At 47.8% G+C, this 16,705-nt stretch overlaps 2 protein-coding genes across 4 annotated transcripts; both read left to right on the forward strand.

Annotated features, from left to right (window-relative positions):
* The first annotated feature begins 765 nt into the window (after nucleotides 1–765).
* LOC122379556 lies at nucleotides 766–11,989 on the forward strand. Its single transcript, XM_043361843.1, has 4 exons — nucleotides 766–1,351; nucleotides 1,877–2,221; nucleotides 2,487–2,721; nucleotides 11,983–11,989. Exons 1-4 carry the CDS (start codon nucleotides 1,303–1,305, stop codon nucleotides 11,987–11,989), a joined length of 636 nt encoding a protein of 211 aa, XP_043217778.1. The 5' UTR covers nucleotides 766–1,302.
* Nucleotides 7,009–16,415, forward strand: LOC122379564 (voltage-gated hydrogen channel 1-like). 3 transcript variants are annotated; one of them, XM_043361851.1, is made up of 6 exons: nucleotides 7,009–7,105; nucleotides 11,983–12,196; nucleotides 12,486–12,590; nucleotides 13,242–13,473; nucleotides 14,297–14,468; nucleotides 14,813–16,415. In XM_043361851.1, the coding sequence occupies exons 2-6, from the start codon at nucleotides 11,999–12,001 to the stop codon at nucleotides 14,832–14,834; spliced, it is 729 nt and encodes a 242-aa protein (XP_043217786.1). In that variant the 5' UTR covers nucleotides 7,009–7,105; nucleotides 11,983–11,998; the 3' UTR covers nucleotides 14,835–16,415. The 3 variants fall into 3 exon arrangements, with proteins under 3 accessions (XP_043217786.1, XP_043217788.1, XP_043217787.1); XM_043361853.1 differs by lacking the exon at nucleotides 7,009–7,105 and adding an exon at nucleotides 9,592–9,607; XM_043361852.1 differs by lacking the exon at nucleotides 7,009–7,105 and adding an exon at nucleotides 9,888–9,903.
* Nucleotides 16,416–16,705: the final 290 nt, after the last annotated feature.

The raw sequence follows: 16,705 nt of genomic DNA on the forward strand, positions 1-16,705 counted from the left end.
ACCATGGGCGCAATGGGTACAGCTGCACTCACAGTAATTATCCAGTAAGTGCAGGCAATGCATTTTACACCCACACTAGTCTGGAGCCAAACCCTTCTCACATCAATGCTTCTTCCCATGCAGTATATGACGAGTTCAAGATATTTTGCCCTACCTATAGGTATAGGGGAAACCCGGGACTAGTTGGATTTCTGCGCCCATGCACTTATTGCACCCACAATATTTCAGCCGTTCCTACGCCCATGCCCTCCAAGTACCTTCAAAAATTGGCGTTAAAGTGCTGTACTGCACTACCGTGGTTCAGAAAGAGCGAAAATGAATATCTACCAAATTTCACCGAAAAGTGTGCACCGATTTTCGAGGATTATCAATTAACTATGCATGCGTAGTGAAATGGTCGCTGCACCCAGGTACCGTTCGTCCCGGTCCAACGTCCTCGATATACCTACACAACAATGCGGCGATGACCGTTCATTTTCTGAGCTTTGGTCACGAGTCACGGGGACCAGCAGCATCTACACACTGCTTGAACGGAGAGTGGTGTGAAATTGTGAATGATCCAATGACCAGCCGCATTCCGCATAACGGTGGACCTTAGGCATGATAAGTCGTTTTTCTATGGTCGGCGGTGGTCGCATACTAAACAGCAGATTATACCTATATTACGGTCACTGAAGTCGGTCGTTTAAATCTTTTTAGTTGCGATTTTGCATGCACACTGTGGCCTGCATACTGCATAGGTAAATATACATGCCCACTTATGTCATAAGAGCACGGTACAAAGGAAACAGAGATTGGGTGGAGATTGGAGAAGTTACAACTGAGAGGTAGGTACCTTAATTGTGACGATGCCATTAAAGGTCTATGACTCAGTTGATCGCGAATGGTGACGACCTGCTCATTATCCATTGTCCATCATTGAAGTACGCCAAGATCCCTTAACGACTAAAAGATTGTGCTTTTTTACGAACGTGCCGACAAAGCTCTGCGACATTCTCCGACCAAGTTTGTAGGCGAATCACTTGAAAGATAATCAAAACGGATGTTCGGATGAATTGGTTTCATCATTTTTCAAGTGGTGCAGCAAGACGCCCTAAGTGCGGATTCGTCGGCATTCCACCCACTGTGTCCGCCGCTCGCATGATCTTTGCGATAAGATAGGAGCGCGTGCGGGCGTAGGGAGACGTTAGTGGTGATGCGTGACCCGGTAAGAGCCGTCAGTGCCTCACGGTCAGCACCTGAGCCACAGACTCAGCTCGGCACCAGAGGCGGGCGGAGCAGCGGCAGCGCCGGTCCGCGACAATGGAGATACCGATCGCCGTCAGTATTCTGATCTGCGTCCTGACCTCAGGTAAGCTGATGTGCCGAAGCATTTATTTCACTTTAGACATGTTTAAATGTCCTCCAATGGCATTATGTTCGCTTACTTTTGTCATCACGCCAGCCTGGGCGAGGACGTGATCCCATCGTAATATTCCCATACAAGTAGGTACTTAACGCACTTTCCCTCAAAGCCTATATGTTTCTAACGCAGCAACAAGCGATTAACGGATATTAAAAGGACGTCAGTTTTTTATAAGGTCAACGATAAGGTTATCAGAGGTCTTGAAGCGTGAAATCAGCCCAATTTCGTGACAACGTTTTGAAAAATTGGCTCAAACCTCGTCAACGAATAGTTACATGTTGACAAAACATTCGATAGCTCTTTTAAAGCTCTTCCACTAAATTTTATGGCAGATTTATGGCTTCAAATACAGCAAATAGCTGCATTTCTGTACTTGTTAACCATGTCTGACAGGAGCTATAGGCGCGTTTAAAGGCATGTGACTGCGACTCGTCACAGAGGCTCAGTATGTGCCGGGACTGTGTTCGACAGGTGCGGCCGGCTCTGGCGCCGACTCCGAGACCAGCTCGGTGTTCGTCCTGGAGCCGCAGGACGCCTGGGTGCGGCCCGGCGGCACCGTACAGCTCGACTGTGAGCTCACTGCCGCCAGCCAGGGCGACATCTGCGCCTGGCGCATCGCCGGCACCCAGCTGGGCGTCGACCACTTCTACAACGTGGCGCCGCCGGACAAGGTGCGCGCCCTGTTCCCCGAGCACGAGCGCGTCTGCAGCATACTCATCGAGGACGCCGACCGGCGCCACGACGGCCTCTGGACGTGCTGGCCGCTGGCCAACACCTCGCACGTCAGCTCGCGAGACGCCCGGCTCATCGTGGCAGGTTGGTGCGGCCCCGGACGTCGGGGAGGGAGGGCGTCGGGGAGAGGGGGCGTGCATCAGGTGGGCTCGTGTCTACTTACCTCATATTTTAAATTCGACTTGTGGGACATTCTCAACTTCATTCAATGGAAAACCGCTTTTCCTGGTGCTCCTGTTTATACACAGCAGTCAGCACACAACATGGACCACACTCACAGACTCGAGGGTCAAATTGAGTTGCGGCTGCGGCTGATCCCTGACCAATGGGTGCAAATGTATTCCAACAGACGAGACCACGCTGGCTCCGACGTCCTCCGCGGGCACCACTACTGAGGCGACCTCTAGGCCCGCTCCCACCACCACCCCGGCCGACACGACCACGGAGCCGCCGAGGACCTCGCCAGAGCAGACTTCCACCTCACCAGCGCCACCTACAACTACTCCTCGCGCTACCACAGCGCCGCCTACATCTCCTGAGGACCTTAGCACCACAACGCCGCAGCCCCCGATTTTAGGACTAAAGTACGTATCGCTAAAGTACGTAGGACAAAAGTACGTATGCAAATGTTCGTACGCAAATATACGTAGGCGATAAAGTTCGTATGCCAAAAGTACGTACGCAAATGTTCGTACGCAAAAGTACGTATGCAAAAGTACGTAGTGTATAAAGTACGTATGTCAAAAGTACGTACGCAAATGTTCGTACGCAAAAGTACGTATGAAAAAGTACGTAGTGCATAAAGTACGTATGCCAAAAGTACGTACGCAAATGTTCGTACGCAAAAGTACGTATGCAAAAGTACGTAGTGTAAAATGTACGTATGCCAAAAGTACGTACGCAAATGTTCGTACGCAAAAGTTCGTATGCAAAAGTACGTAGTGTATAAAGTAACTATGCCAAAAGTACGTACGCAAGTGTTCGTACGCAAAAGTACGTATGCAAAAGTACGTAGTGTATAAAGTACGTATGCCAAAAGTACGTACGCAAATGTTCGTACGCAAAAGTTCGTATGCAAAAGTACGTAGTGTAAAAAGTACGTATGCCAAAAGTACGTACGGTTCGTATGCCAAAGTACGTAGTGTATAAAGTACGTATGTTAGAAGTAGGGTATAGTCGTGTAAGTTGGGCCACTTTTTCTTTATTGCTGCTCTGTTGCCATACTGCAGGGAACTCATGATAAATTCATATACCAAATAATATAGCTTTGTCCATTTCGCCCATTTACTCATCAATAAATTTTGCTATGCCTTGTAACAAATGCTCATTAAATAAAGAATCAGAAAGGTATTACACATTGATCAACTTAACCCAAGGGTGGGGTACGTAGGTACTTAATACCCTACGTACATTTGCTATACGTACTTTTGTCCGTGACGTACTTTTGTCCATACGTAGGGTAGACCGGGGCAAGTCGCCCCGCCGAGGTAAAACGCCTCACCGATGTTTCTCGGAACTGGCAGGGTTCTGGGGAAAGATCCTCTCTTCTGTTAATCTAGTGCAGGGGTCGGCAAATGGTGGGGTATGCCCCCTTTGGCGGTAATGGAGCCCTTTCGGTGGGGGTAATGAGGGATTCTGAGAAAGCCTATCTTTTTAGAGTTTGTAGCTCCAGTGATGGAGCCATCGTGACTGTTGCATCCCAGGGTTCAAAGATTAGCCCAGGCCAAAGGCACAGCACACTATTGATTAGATACCAACTTTCACGTATGTACCTGCTCGCCTCACCATCTCACCCCTCCGTACAGTCGTTCAAAAGCAGCTGCAACTTTTAACCGTCGCCCGTCTGTTGGCGTTTCAACAGCCGCTAACGTAAGGGGGAGGAGTCGATCGGACCCCCGCGGCCTCTCGGACTCTGATATGGAGTTGTGCATAAAAAAAAGACGAGCGTGCTACCCGTGACCATAGGAAGCCGCTGCTGCCCATTTTTAAGGTCCTTGGTCATTCCGTCTCATTCAAGAGGGCAATGATAAGTGTCGAGAAAATCGGGACCCGCTATAACTTCTTGAAGTGAGATTTTATGGCTCAAGATGATCTCCATAAAAAGCTCATAAGCCAACGGTCATTATGGGTCCAGAGGCCAGTTTTACCAACAGAAAAATAGCCGCCTGCCGGAATTTTTGCCTAAAGATCGTTTCACATATGGAGCGTAAACGGTAAAGCCCTATCCGCTTACGAGCCCATCGCGTTTACGCTCCGTATGTGAAGCGGTCTTGAGGCAAAAATTCCGGCAGGCGGTTATTTTTCTGTTGGTAAAACTGGTCTCAGGTCATGATATTTTCCGGGCTGGTGAAAAAAAAAATATGGGCTCGAGGGTACAATTTGGTCGTGATCCAATGCCTTTTACGTGAGCTTTTAACGAAAAACCACCCGCCGCCCCTATACGTACAAGGGTTAAATGGGATATAGCATAGGCGGCGGAACGGGGAGGGCACCGGGGCACCGTGCACCCTTTGATTTTTGCATTTTAACATTAGCCCTATGGGCGTTGCATGGAAAGAATGGGACCAAAAGTCGGCAGTGCTCCCCCCCCCCTCCCCCTTAATTGAAGGTGTTCCGCCGCTACTGGGATACAGGCATTAAATGTTTTGTGGAGGAAGTGTCATGTTTTAAATGTGATGCATTGGAAATGCACAAATACCCAAAGAGTTCCAGGACGGTATGGAATTTCAGTAAACATAGTTGTGTCAGCAATGGGGTCTGGTAGGTGGGGGTAATGGCCCTGCCTGGCGCCCAAAAAGGGGGCACGACCCCGAATGACCTGCCGACCACTGATCTAGTGTATGGGGCTTCTTGCCTCAGGCCGTGGGGTGTTTTGCCCTGGGGTTGGGGAAAATGCCCCATTTGCAGTTGCTTCACAAAGCACTTCCTAGCTGGGAGTCCAATCATAAGTGAATGAATTTGAGGGGTGGAATTTAAAGTAAAATGTCCAAAGAACACATTGAGCACAAATTTGGCCTTCCAGGTGATGTGAGACAAAAGTAGGTACCTATGTAGCAAAATAAATTATCTGTGGCGTCTTGCCCAAGGCTACCCTACTTTATACCCTACGTACATTTGCTATGCGTAGGCTTTTGTACGTGACGTACTTTTGTCCATACGTACTTTATACCCTACGTACTTCTGCGATACGTACTTTTGTCCGTGACGTACTTTTGTCCATACGTACTTTTTACCCTACGTACATTAGCTATACGTACTTTTGTCCGTGACGTACTTTTGTCCATACGTACTTTATACCCTACGTACTTTTGCGATACGTACTTTTGTCCCTGACGTACTTTTGTCCATACGTACTTTATACCCTACGTACTTTTGCGATACGTACTTTTGTCCCTGACGTACTTTTGTCCATACGTACTTTATACTGTACGTACTTCTGCGATACGTACTTTTGTCCTTGACGTACTTTTGTCCATGCGTACTTTATATTGTACGTATTTCTGCGATACGTACTTTTGTCCCTGACGTACTTTTGTCCATACGTACTTTATACTGTACGTACTTTTGCGATACGTACTTTAATCCTACGTACTTTTGCTTACGTACTTTTGTCCTACGTACTTTAGCGATACGTACTTTTGTCCGTAACCCGCAGCCCCCACAGCCGACTACTTCCCCCTCGCCTGGCCCCGATTTTGTCTGCCCACTGCCTAATGGTTTGTTCGCTGATCCGACCGACCCACGTTACTTTTACTACTGTCAAGATGGAATCGCCGTACGCATGCAGTGCGAGTGGCCAAAGCTATGGAACGACGCTCAGAAAACGTGCGTCTGAGCAAGGCATACACGCCTAGCGCATACCTTATTTCAATTCGTAATGGTGCAGCAGCAAGCGGTTTGAATATGTATGATGATAAAAGAGTTCAGAATTGTTCATGTTAACGTAGATTAGGTACTTGGAACTTCAATAAATCAGAATTCAAAGAACGTTACTTTGTTTACTTTTACACTTCCCTTGCTCATGCGTCGTATACTGGTAGGTGTACCTGATGATTTTTTAGTGGCATTAAAGGGACCCTCCCACCTTCAAAAAAGTTTATGAATTGGCATGAAAGTGATGTCGCTCGGTTCAGAAAGAGCGAAAACGAATATTTACCAAATTTCACCGAAAAATATTCACCGGTTTTCAAGATATAAGACTTTTACTTTTGTTTACTTTTTTGGGATCTCCGCTGTTTCTAGCGACTTTATTTTAGAAGTGCGGCGTTTGCGGCAGATGTTGCGCGCTAATAGCATATACCACCGCGTGCTACAAAACGTTTTAGTCAAACATTTAAAAATCATTAGATATCTGCGCTGACGTCACACATTCAGAGGGGTATTCCTAAGCATTAGCCCCTCTGAATCAAAATGCTGCAATTTTGAAATTCAATATTTCCGATTTAAGGCATTTCTCGATGTTGTGAGTGCCGAAACCGGTAATTGTGAGCCAGGGACCCCATTTTGGCTATCTCAACTCAAATCTAATGTTAAGGTGGGAGGGTCCCTTTAACTTACATTTAGAATTGTGTTTCAGTCAGGCTGCCTTCAGATGTTCACAATTAATTTCATTGGTTCGAAGATGATTGTGTCCATATTTCTATCACCTCACTTTGCGTGAAAAAGATTTCCTTTTCTTGAGCGTCAGTCAAAAAAGTTTAGAAGTAAATATTGAAGAGCTATGTTACTCTGAGTTGTACTTTTTCATTGGACAAAGAAGTCTTTGAATTCTTATTTTTAAATAATAAATATAGCAGCTTGCAGCTCTACAAGACTTTGTACAAGACGTGCCTGATCGACAAATGTTCTATGGGCGGCGAACAGACTATTTCGTCGCAATGGTCGCAGTGCTGTGGGCATATCGTTGACACATGACACTTGACATGAACTTGCATTGAACTCATCACAACTCGTGCTCCAACAACACTCGTGAGTTCTCTACCGTGCACTCGTGTTGCTGCCTGTTGTCTTGCCTGAGGCACTGAGGTTGCTACACGCCCTAACCCAAAACCAAGATTCTTACAGATACCCAAAACCAAAATCCACCCAGCCCAAAACAACGAAACAACAACTTCAACTTGGCTGCCTGTGTATGTTGTTTTTTGCGTTGCTGGCGTTGATGTTGTCGTTTGATGTGTCGCAGTCGCATAGCTCGTTGCATTTTGATTTATCTGCATTTTTATAGGGTAATTTGGGGTAGATTCAGTAATAATTTTGGGTGAGTCCCACCATTATCTCAGACTCAGGTATTAACCCTCGCCCGCACATGGGGGGGGTGGTTGCCACCCCCCCCAGGCAGTCTTTCTGCTCTGCACTCAACATCTTTAGAGCTAGAAGGCTGATTTTTCGTATAGCTGCTCGTCTATCCTTTCTTGATGTCCACTGAAAATTTCAAGTTTCTGTGATTTTCGGTTTCGGAGATATGACCTTGTTTTTCAGGTCATGTCATGACCCAAATGGCCAATTCTCAACATCTTGCGTTTGCCATGGGCCTTGTGAGCTTTTGACACCCTGATTTCGGCCTTTTTTGCCAGTCTTACCTCCCACCTATCATGGAACATGTTGTTCGACGATGTACAGGGGTCAAGGTCAGGGTCAAGGTCAACCTAGGTCATCTAAGATAATTGCGTTTTAGGCAAGCTGAATTTTCTTTTTGTGAAGTTTTTTGACTGCATTTTTGGTAAAAGCTTCTCAGATCATGATTTCATGTGATATTGACCCAAAAACAATCGGTGCACACATCAGTATACACACAGACACACACAAACATACAAACACATATAATTGACCTTGACCTAACTTGACCTGAAATGACCTCAGCAGCAAAATTCTGGTCAGATAGTGTGACAAAGAGGTTATAGCTGGCTTGGCACCAGAAAACAGCATCGTCATCGGTATTTGATAAGCAGCGCACTTGATATCCAACGGTGACCCAAAACAGCAACATTTTTTTAGTTTGACCTGACCTGGAAGGTCAATGACTGACCTGAGAAGGTAAAACTGGGTATCATTGGATTCGTCTCTTCCCAAAGAATCTTTTTGGTCTTTACTGCTAAGCTCTATCTCCAACAGGAACGAAATGGCGCGGGGGGGGTGGCAACCACCCCCCCCCCCCCATGTGCGTTCTAGGATGGGAAAATGGCATGTGCGGGCGAGGGTTAAAGGTGTAGGTAGATATCTGTATTCATGGATCATATCAATATCAAGGCGTAAAATACTAGATGTCATAAGCCATAATGATATCAATATCCAAGCACGATGAGCATGAAATCACAGAGAACATGACCTTGATGAGCTTTGATATTACCTACTTAACTATGCAACCAGTAAAACGCCTTTTGGGCAAAGAACAAGCGAGCGAGATAGTGAGCCCTGCACGTGCGCAAGGGCCAGAGGGTACTTCCAACGGGCTTGTGCAAAGCACCCTTCTAACCGGTCGCTAGCGGTGTGCCAAATTTGAACGCAATCGGCCCAGCCGTTCCTGAGATCTGGAAGGGGCATTCTGCACGTGCGCATGTGCAAAAGGGGTCCAAACTGACTTTTGCACGGCACCCTACCAACTGGTCTCCAACCGTGTACCAAATTTGAGCGCAATCGGCCCAGCCGTTCTCGAGATCTGGGAGCGCCCCTGCACGTGCGCACATGCAGTAGCACGCTAACCGCAACACATGGGAATGCATTGCCTGGTGGGTGCCTACTTACCTGTATGCCAAGTTTCAGCCGACCCCCACCGGACACGATTTGGTAGCCGAGGTCTGTGACGTCAGCCGGGCGTGAAGTTTTCCCTTCACCATAGGCTTCACACACAAACCGGCCGAAGTTCATGCCAGGATAGCCCGGCTTGAAAGTGCAAAAATGATTAAATTTTGCCCTCAATAGATTCATTGCTTCATTTTATAACTAAAAACGTCCGTTATTAGGACTCAATGAAGGTAAAAAGTACTCAAAATCGAAGTTTAAGAAAATGCTGTCCGAGCACAATCTGGTAACATCACGTGACCTCTTTTAAGCAGAATGTATATAATTCAAGGATGTTATTACACGATTGCTGCCTAAAACATCATAAATAATACGCTTGTAACATTTATTGCTTCTGTTTAAGTCATAATATTGCAAAACGCAAAGTTTATCATGGAAGTCACGTGACCAAAGGTATAGCAGGGGTTGGGACAAGCACTCAAAGGATTTCAAGTTTTTTAATTAAATTATATAAGTTTCATGATGAAATTGATAGAATGTATTTTTTCCTAATGAAATACAAATTTTCGTATGTAAAATATTTTCCTTATGGGCGAAATTATCCATATAAGAAATGTCAGTGACGTCACCAGGGCTTTACTGGGCTTTACTCAAAACATCGGACCTACCTGTTTCTTATAGGTATCTTGGTTTCAGCGAAATCGCCCCAGTGATTACCGAGTTATTGAAATGGGAACAAATTTGGCACCTCTTCTTTTTGCATTTTGCACGTGCAGTGGGGGTCCCTCACTTAGATCAAGAATATCCGACCTTTGGTAGAAGGGATGCAGCTACCCTACAAAATTACCGCAAGACAATCGCCCAAGCGGCTGCTGAGATATGGGCCTCTCAAAATCACTACTTTTGCAAAACAGCTTGAACACCCTTGACTTTTCACGTGGCACGTGCCACGACGGTCACTGAGATGTATCAAAAGTAGTCAATTACGGGGTAGAAGGAATGGGGCTACGGAGCAAAAAAGACCGCAGGCCAATTGGTCCAGCGGTTGCTGAGATATAAGCCTCTCAAAAGCGTTACAGGCCGGGCCGGGCCGGGCCGCTCATACTGAGATTTTTTCCGTTATATTGAAAAGACATGGAAAAGACTCACTTCGCTCGCTGCGCTCGCTCGCTCGTAATAATACCAGTAAAACGCCTTTTGGGCGAAGAACGAGCGGGCGAGATAGTGAGCCCTGCAGGCTCCACGTGCGGAAGGGCGAGAGGGTACTTCCAACGGGCTTGCGCAAAGCACCCTTCTAACCGGTCACTAGTGGTGTACCAAATTTGAACGCAATCGGCCCAGCCGTTCCTGAGATCTGGAAGCGGCATTCTGCACGTGCGCACGTGCAAACGGGGTCCAAACTGACTTTTGCACGGCACCCTACTAACTGGTCCCCAACCGTGTACCAAATTTGAGCGCAATCGGCCTAGCCGTTCTCGAGATCTGGAAGCGCCCCCTGCACGTGCGCACGTGCAGTAGCACCTTAACCGCAACACATGGGAATGCATTGCCTGGTGGATGCCTACCTGTATGCCAAGTTTCAGCGAAATCGCCCCAGTAATTACCGAGTTATTGAAATGGGAACAAATTTGACACCTCTTATTGTTGTATTTTGCACGTGCACTGGGGGTGACCCACATGCATCTGGAGAGTATCCTATTTTTGGTAGAAGGGATGCTGCTACCCTACAAAAATTACCGCTAGTCAATCGCCCAAGCGGCTGCTGAGATATGAGCCTCTCAAAATAACTACTTTTGCAAAACAGCTTGAACACCCTTGGCTTTTCACGTGGCACGTGCCACGACGGTCACTGAGATGTATCAAAAGTAGTCAATTACGGGGTAGAAGGGATGGGGCTACCCAGCAAAAAAGACCACAGGCCAATCGGTCCAGCGGTTGCTGAGATATAAGCCTCTCAAAAGCGTTACAGGCCGGGCCGGGCCGGGCCGCTCATACTGAGATTTTTCCGTTATATTGAAAAGACTCGCTTCGCTCGCTGCGCTCGCTCGCTCGTAATTAAAAATTAGGTACAAATGTATTTCTGTGAAGTGATTTGATTGTGCCTTAAGCTTACAAAAAAAGAAAAGCAATACATTTATGCAATTGGTTTGCTCAGGATTTTTCCTACATACCTTGTTAATTCACACTGCTACATTGTCTACCCTCTAATCTATGTAGGGATGTTACAGACATTTTGATGATCACAGTCTGGCTCACAGGTCGACGAGGTACACTGGCGTAAGTTCATAATCCGCACCAATCCTTCGAATAGAGCCGGAAAATCTGGACCAAAGAGTACACTCTGAGAGTACAAAAGATATGCACCGAAACCGCTTCATGAGCCGAGTGCATCTCGTTTACGAATGCCGCCGAGCGCAGGATGCAGCAAAATCAGATTTTTTCAATGCAACCCGTTAGCTGCGTCGAACGTTCCTGAGAAATCGTTTGCATTTGACTGCTTGAAGCGGCGGAGTGGTGATTTTCTGGCCCTCTCATCCACCATACAAATCTTGAATCCCTCTCAAGTCTCACTCTCATCGGCCGTGCTTATCTCTCTCACTCTACCGCCGGCGCCTCGCAGAGACGAGCGGTGCGTTTCGAGCTTCAACAGTGCAGAGAGTGCGAACTTACGGGCATCCCACGTGATTGATGGGACCACCAGCACTGGCAGTCCGTTCTGACCACCGCACACTCATTTAGACCCGAGACTGAAAGCACACTGAATTACGAGAGCACACTGAATGACGTGATGTTGAAGCTCCACCAATTTTTTTCTCGATTTTCCTCATCTATCTCGTCTGGTCTGTCATGTCCGTCATTAAGTCAATTCCGCACCGCACTTCACTAAATCCGCACCGCACCAAGCCAAATCCGCGCCGCACCGCACCAACTCCGCACCAGCCGAACAAGTCCGCACCGACGAGATCTCGTCGAAATTGCCATACTTTGCAAACTGGGATCAGATTACTTCACCCATCAAAAATTAACCAGTGGTATGACAGTTGATTACAAGCACAGAACAAGAACACTCCACTAAATCCCTGCCTCTACCCCTCATTGCCCAGCAGTTTTTAGTGTGAGAATATGGCTGCCACCCCGCCAGCGGTCTCGTCTGTCCTGGACGGCCACCAGCAGCTCGCCAATGAGCTCCGGGTGAAGATCGCTGACGGCCCCGGTGCCACCGATAGCGGCCCGGGGGGCGGCGGCGGCTCCGGAGAGCTGCGGCCGTACGCCACCGCCCGAGAGCGGCTGGCGCACCTGGTCCACTCCTACCGGTACCAGGTGAGTACAGCCGGTGCAATGCTGTGGCCGTACTACGCCCCTCCCCTGGGAGCAGCTGTCGCATCATGTTAGCGCTGTGCCGGTGGTGGACTGTTCGCTGCAGATGTTGGCAAAAAAATCAGCATTCCTGTCTTGAAGTGGTCTCTGTCAAGAAAACAGGTGATCCTGCTTGTGTTTCAGCTATTTTCACTTAGCTGTGATTTGTTGCCTGAATTGGTTATCTTTGTTCTTGCCTTTTTATACTGTCCGCAGCAGTGCTCACCAAACACCGCGATGTTTCCTCTCTCAGACGGTCGTGATTGCTCTGGTGATTCTGGACTGCATCTGCGTTATCGCTGAGCTGCTGATCGACCTGGAGATAGCCTCAGCCGAGGGAAGTCACGTCGTGAAGACGGTACGTCGTCAGCTGATGATCACAGGGTTTTCATATGCCTTACTAATTTGGATATTTATGTGAATTTTAATGTTATCTGCTGGCTTATCTGCGAGTTAGCTATAACTGTGCTCCATGATACTCAAAGTTGCATTTTTCTAAGTTATTTTCCAAGTACCAAACATTTACGCTTCACATACCTACCTAACTTTGAATTCTAAAAATGACCTTTTTGTCACGCAGCAACCGAATGGTACCGGTAAGTCGGAGTTTTATGGGTCGCTATGATTATTTGTGTACTGTCACATGACACGCTTAGCATGATATTTGCTGTAATCCTGATCTGTTTGAATGGTTGTAGTATCTGTAAAAGTTTTGTTTTCCTATATTCCGCTAGTAACGAGCGATTAAAAAAGAGGAAGTTGTACACGTGGTTTTGGTCATCTGCTGGAATGGTATTTTAGTTATTAGAAAGGCAAGCCTTCTTTCAGTCTTTTCCGATATGTAATTTGACTTCAGATATCCGTCTGATACTACCCACTCGCGGCTATTTATCGTCATAATAGGTGAAGGTCGTTGGCTTAGTTCTCTCGCTTTTCGTTCCCGACTGGCTCGAGTCCCCGGTCAGCCGTACTCTGACAATGACCGCTCCGCCCCCGCCCCGCTGGCCAGGTGCTGCACAACATCTCGATCGCGATCCTGTCTCTGTTCCTGCTGGAGATCCCGGTGAAGCTGTACGTGTACCGTCTGGAGTACTTCCGCATGCCGTGGGAGCTGTTTGACGCGCTGGTGGTGATCGTCTCCTTCTCGCTGGATGTGGCGTTCCGACACTCGGTGGGACCCATCAACGGCGCCGGGCTCATCATCGTGCTGCGGCTGTGGCGCGTCACTCGCATACTCAGCGGTAAGAACCCCGAGATACGCAATGACATAGATAACATGAATCTATTGAACAGATTCATGTTATCTATGGCAATGAATATAGTGAGCTGTGAGAACCACGGAATACGCACGCTCAGCGATGAGAACCCCGGTGCGCGCATATTCAACGATGAAAGAACGTATATATTGTTACCGGTGATAACCACTATTTTACGCGTAGGTGTTGTACAAATCCCTGGCACACGCATAGGTACTTAAAGGGACCCTCCCACCTTCAAAAAAGTCTATGAATTGGCATGAAAGTGATGTCGCTCGGTTCAGAAAGAGCGAAAACGAATATCTACCAAATTTCACCGAAAAATATTCACCGGTTTTCAAGATATTAGACTTTCACTTTTGTCTTCTTTTTTGGGATCTCCGCTGTTTCTAGCGACTTTATTTTAGAAGTGCGGCGTTTGCGCAGATGTTGCGCGCAAATAGCATATACCACCGCGTGCTACAAAACGTTTTAGTAAAACATTTAAAAATCGTTAGATATTTGTGCTGACGTCACACATTCAGAGGGGTATTCCTAAGCATTAGCCCCTCTGAATCAAAATGCTGCAATTTTGAAATTCAATATTTCCGATTTAAGGCATTTCTCGATGTTGTGAGTGCCGAAACCGGTAATTGTGAGCCAGGGACCCCATTTTGGCTATCTCAACTCAAATCTAATGTTAAGGTGGGAGGGTCCCTTTAAGAATAAAGGAACGTGCCTGTAACATGCTCTCCCTGTTCTTGCGTTTTCCGACGCATTTGTTGTTCTGTTCCTGGTTCCGCTGGTGACTGTTTCGTTCCATCACCAGGTATGGTGATGTCGGTCCGTCGCCACTCTGAGCACAAGCTGGAGCAGGAGCGAGAGGCGCGCTACAAGGTGCAGCACGAGCTGGACCAGTGGCGCGAGTACTGCACCCGACTCGAGGAGCTGATCAGGGACAAGGGACTCCCGCTGCCGGACGGGCGGCCCCTGCCTAGCGGGTGAGTCACCGGTTGTGTTGAGCCAGTGGCGTTGGAGCTAGCAACTAATTGGTCGAACGGCAAGGCAAACTTAAAGCTTGGGCGATAAATTCAACGCTGGATGCTAACTGCGCAGCGCAGCTTTCGGCTAATAAAGGCTTTTTAAGTTTTCCTTGTTAAGTTAAATGATGATCTGTTGAAGTGTTTTTAGTATTGTATGTATTCGTTCGGTCTGTCAAGTATGCATATTGTCGTTTAACAAAGTGGCCATCTATGCTATTATACCGCTGACACTGTTTGTGTCGTACAGCTGACGCCGTCTGTGCCGCACCCCAGCTGACGCCGTCCGTGCCTTGTTGTTCCAGTGGAGACAGCACCGAGCGGTGAGCGGAGCGCGATGCCTTCCTGTGCCTCGGAGCACTCGCCTTCCTGCCGCACAGGCCTCCGGGAAGTCCCGGTGGGGCAGAGCAGACCCGGCCCGGTCGGTCAGCAGACCCGGCGGGGTCGACCAGAGCGGGCCCGGCACGGCCGGGTGGTTACTAAGCATCGAAACGGCGCGGGTGCTCCATGAGCGGGCCGCGCGGGTATCGACCTTTGGTAAACGATACCTGTAACGGTTACTGATATACGCCCACCCCTCTCTCAATAAAATGGGCCGTCTCCGCTCGGGTCGGACGGTGGAGCGGAGAGGGTTGGGGGCTTGGTTTTGTATGCTAAAGGGGCCCAGTGAGGGCGGGGCATAAAATGTACATTGTACATCTACCCAAGAACTGATGATCTGATGAATGTCTGAACTGATGATGAGTCCCAACCATGCTGGAGTCTGTGTGTTTGGTGAAGCAGTATCTACGAAGTGACTAATGACTATTGTGATGGATCTAAACGAATGCGTCGGTTCCTACGTCGCCCGTGATCTGAATATAAATTCCATCGGGCCCGAGGACTCATGTATAGAGGCTACCCGTTGGAACATTGGCCACACGTGGTCTACATGTACTACGAAGGAACTGCCGTCGATTCGGCCTGTGTTGATGTTATTTTGTTAACTTTAAGTGTGCCGCTCAGCGGCTGCTGTATTGTTTTTAATGTTTTGTAAAGCTACTATATATTTGCTGGTGTAACCGTGCTTGATATTTGATAATGACCCTCTACTCAACGCATTGCTTATACCTAAGCGAAATTGCTATGATAAGTTGTATGCCAGCGCCGTAGTTGTGTATTGGCTTATTGAAGCGATCTTTAATTAGTTTCTGCTATGCGATTTGTTTGTTTATCTCACCGTATTGGGGTGAATCTTGTTGTAATGTTGCCTGCGTAGAAGTAACGTACATTGCGGAGACGTGCTATACTGATTAATTGGGTATAGGGTCGCCTTTTGTTACTGTGTCAAATATCCATTATCGTGCTTTATGCGACGTGCCATATGATTACGAAGCAAGCAGTTGTGAGGCTCATGCTTGCTGTAACGTGTATGTGTACCACACCATATCAGCCGTAATAATAGGGAAGGCCTGTTGCTTTATGACCATATCGGCCATTGGCGACTTGGAAGCCTGGGGGTTTCGTTACTGCTTAGCGACAGCCGCGTGCAATGGTGCGGCGTACTGAAATTGCGACAGCCGTATGCGCCTGTGTAGAACTGTGGCCGGCCGTGTGCTTTGACGCGACGTCCCGGTCCTGCTGCAGTATCTGTTCAGGAGCAACCATCGGACAATTATTGGGATCCTGATGTAACGCTTGGATGCTGTGCTGTGTGGGAATTTGAGATGTTTGCGTCATGGAGGGGGCTTGGTGTTGTGTCTGGCACCGTGGTTGATATCTCGAACTATCACTAAGTAAGAATTTCTTGGGGACTAGAATCAAGTCGCCGGCCGTTCAATTCATTTTTGTCTTTTCTGTTGTTTTTCCCACCTCCGGAGTTGTGACTTGTGTTACATGACTTCGAAATACATTGATAATGTCACCATTGAAAGCGTTGCAAATGAATAATTTGCAGCCTATCGCGCGTATCACTTGGTCCAGTGTTTGCTTTGAGACATGAATCGCCGATGGAGCGTGTGAATGTCTTCTGTACTTTGCGCCGAGCAGCCGGCCTGACCCGAGTCTCGCGTGCCCCTTTTCTCGTCCAGGGTTGGGCTCGCGCAGTTATGGCTCGGCAGTTGTGCCGGACGCGCTATGAGGAGATATGGCCCACGGCCGGATGGTCGCAGACGAAACCGCTATCGTCATCCGCTGCTTGCTGACTACAATGGCTTGGT

Source organism: Amphibalanus amphitrite, unplaced genomic scaffold (assembly GCF_019059575.1).
Source record: "Amphibalanus amphitrite isolate SeventyFive unplaced genomic scaffold, NRLGWU_Aamphi_draft 000080F_arrow, whole genome shotgun sequence".
Lineage (NCBI taxonomy): Eukaryota > Metazoa > Arthropoda > Thecostraca > Balanomorpha > Balanidae > Amphibalanus > Amphibalanus amphitrite.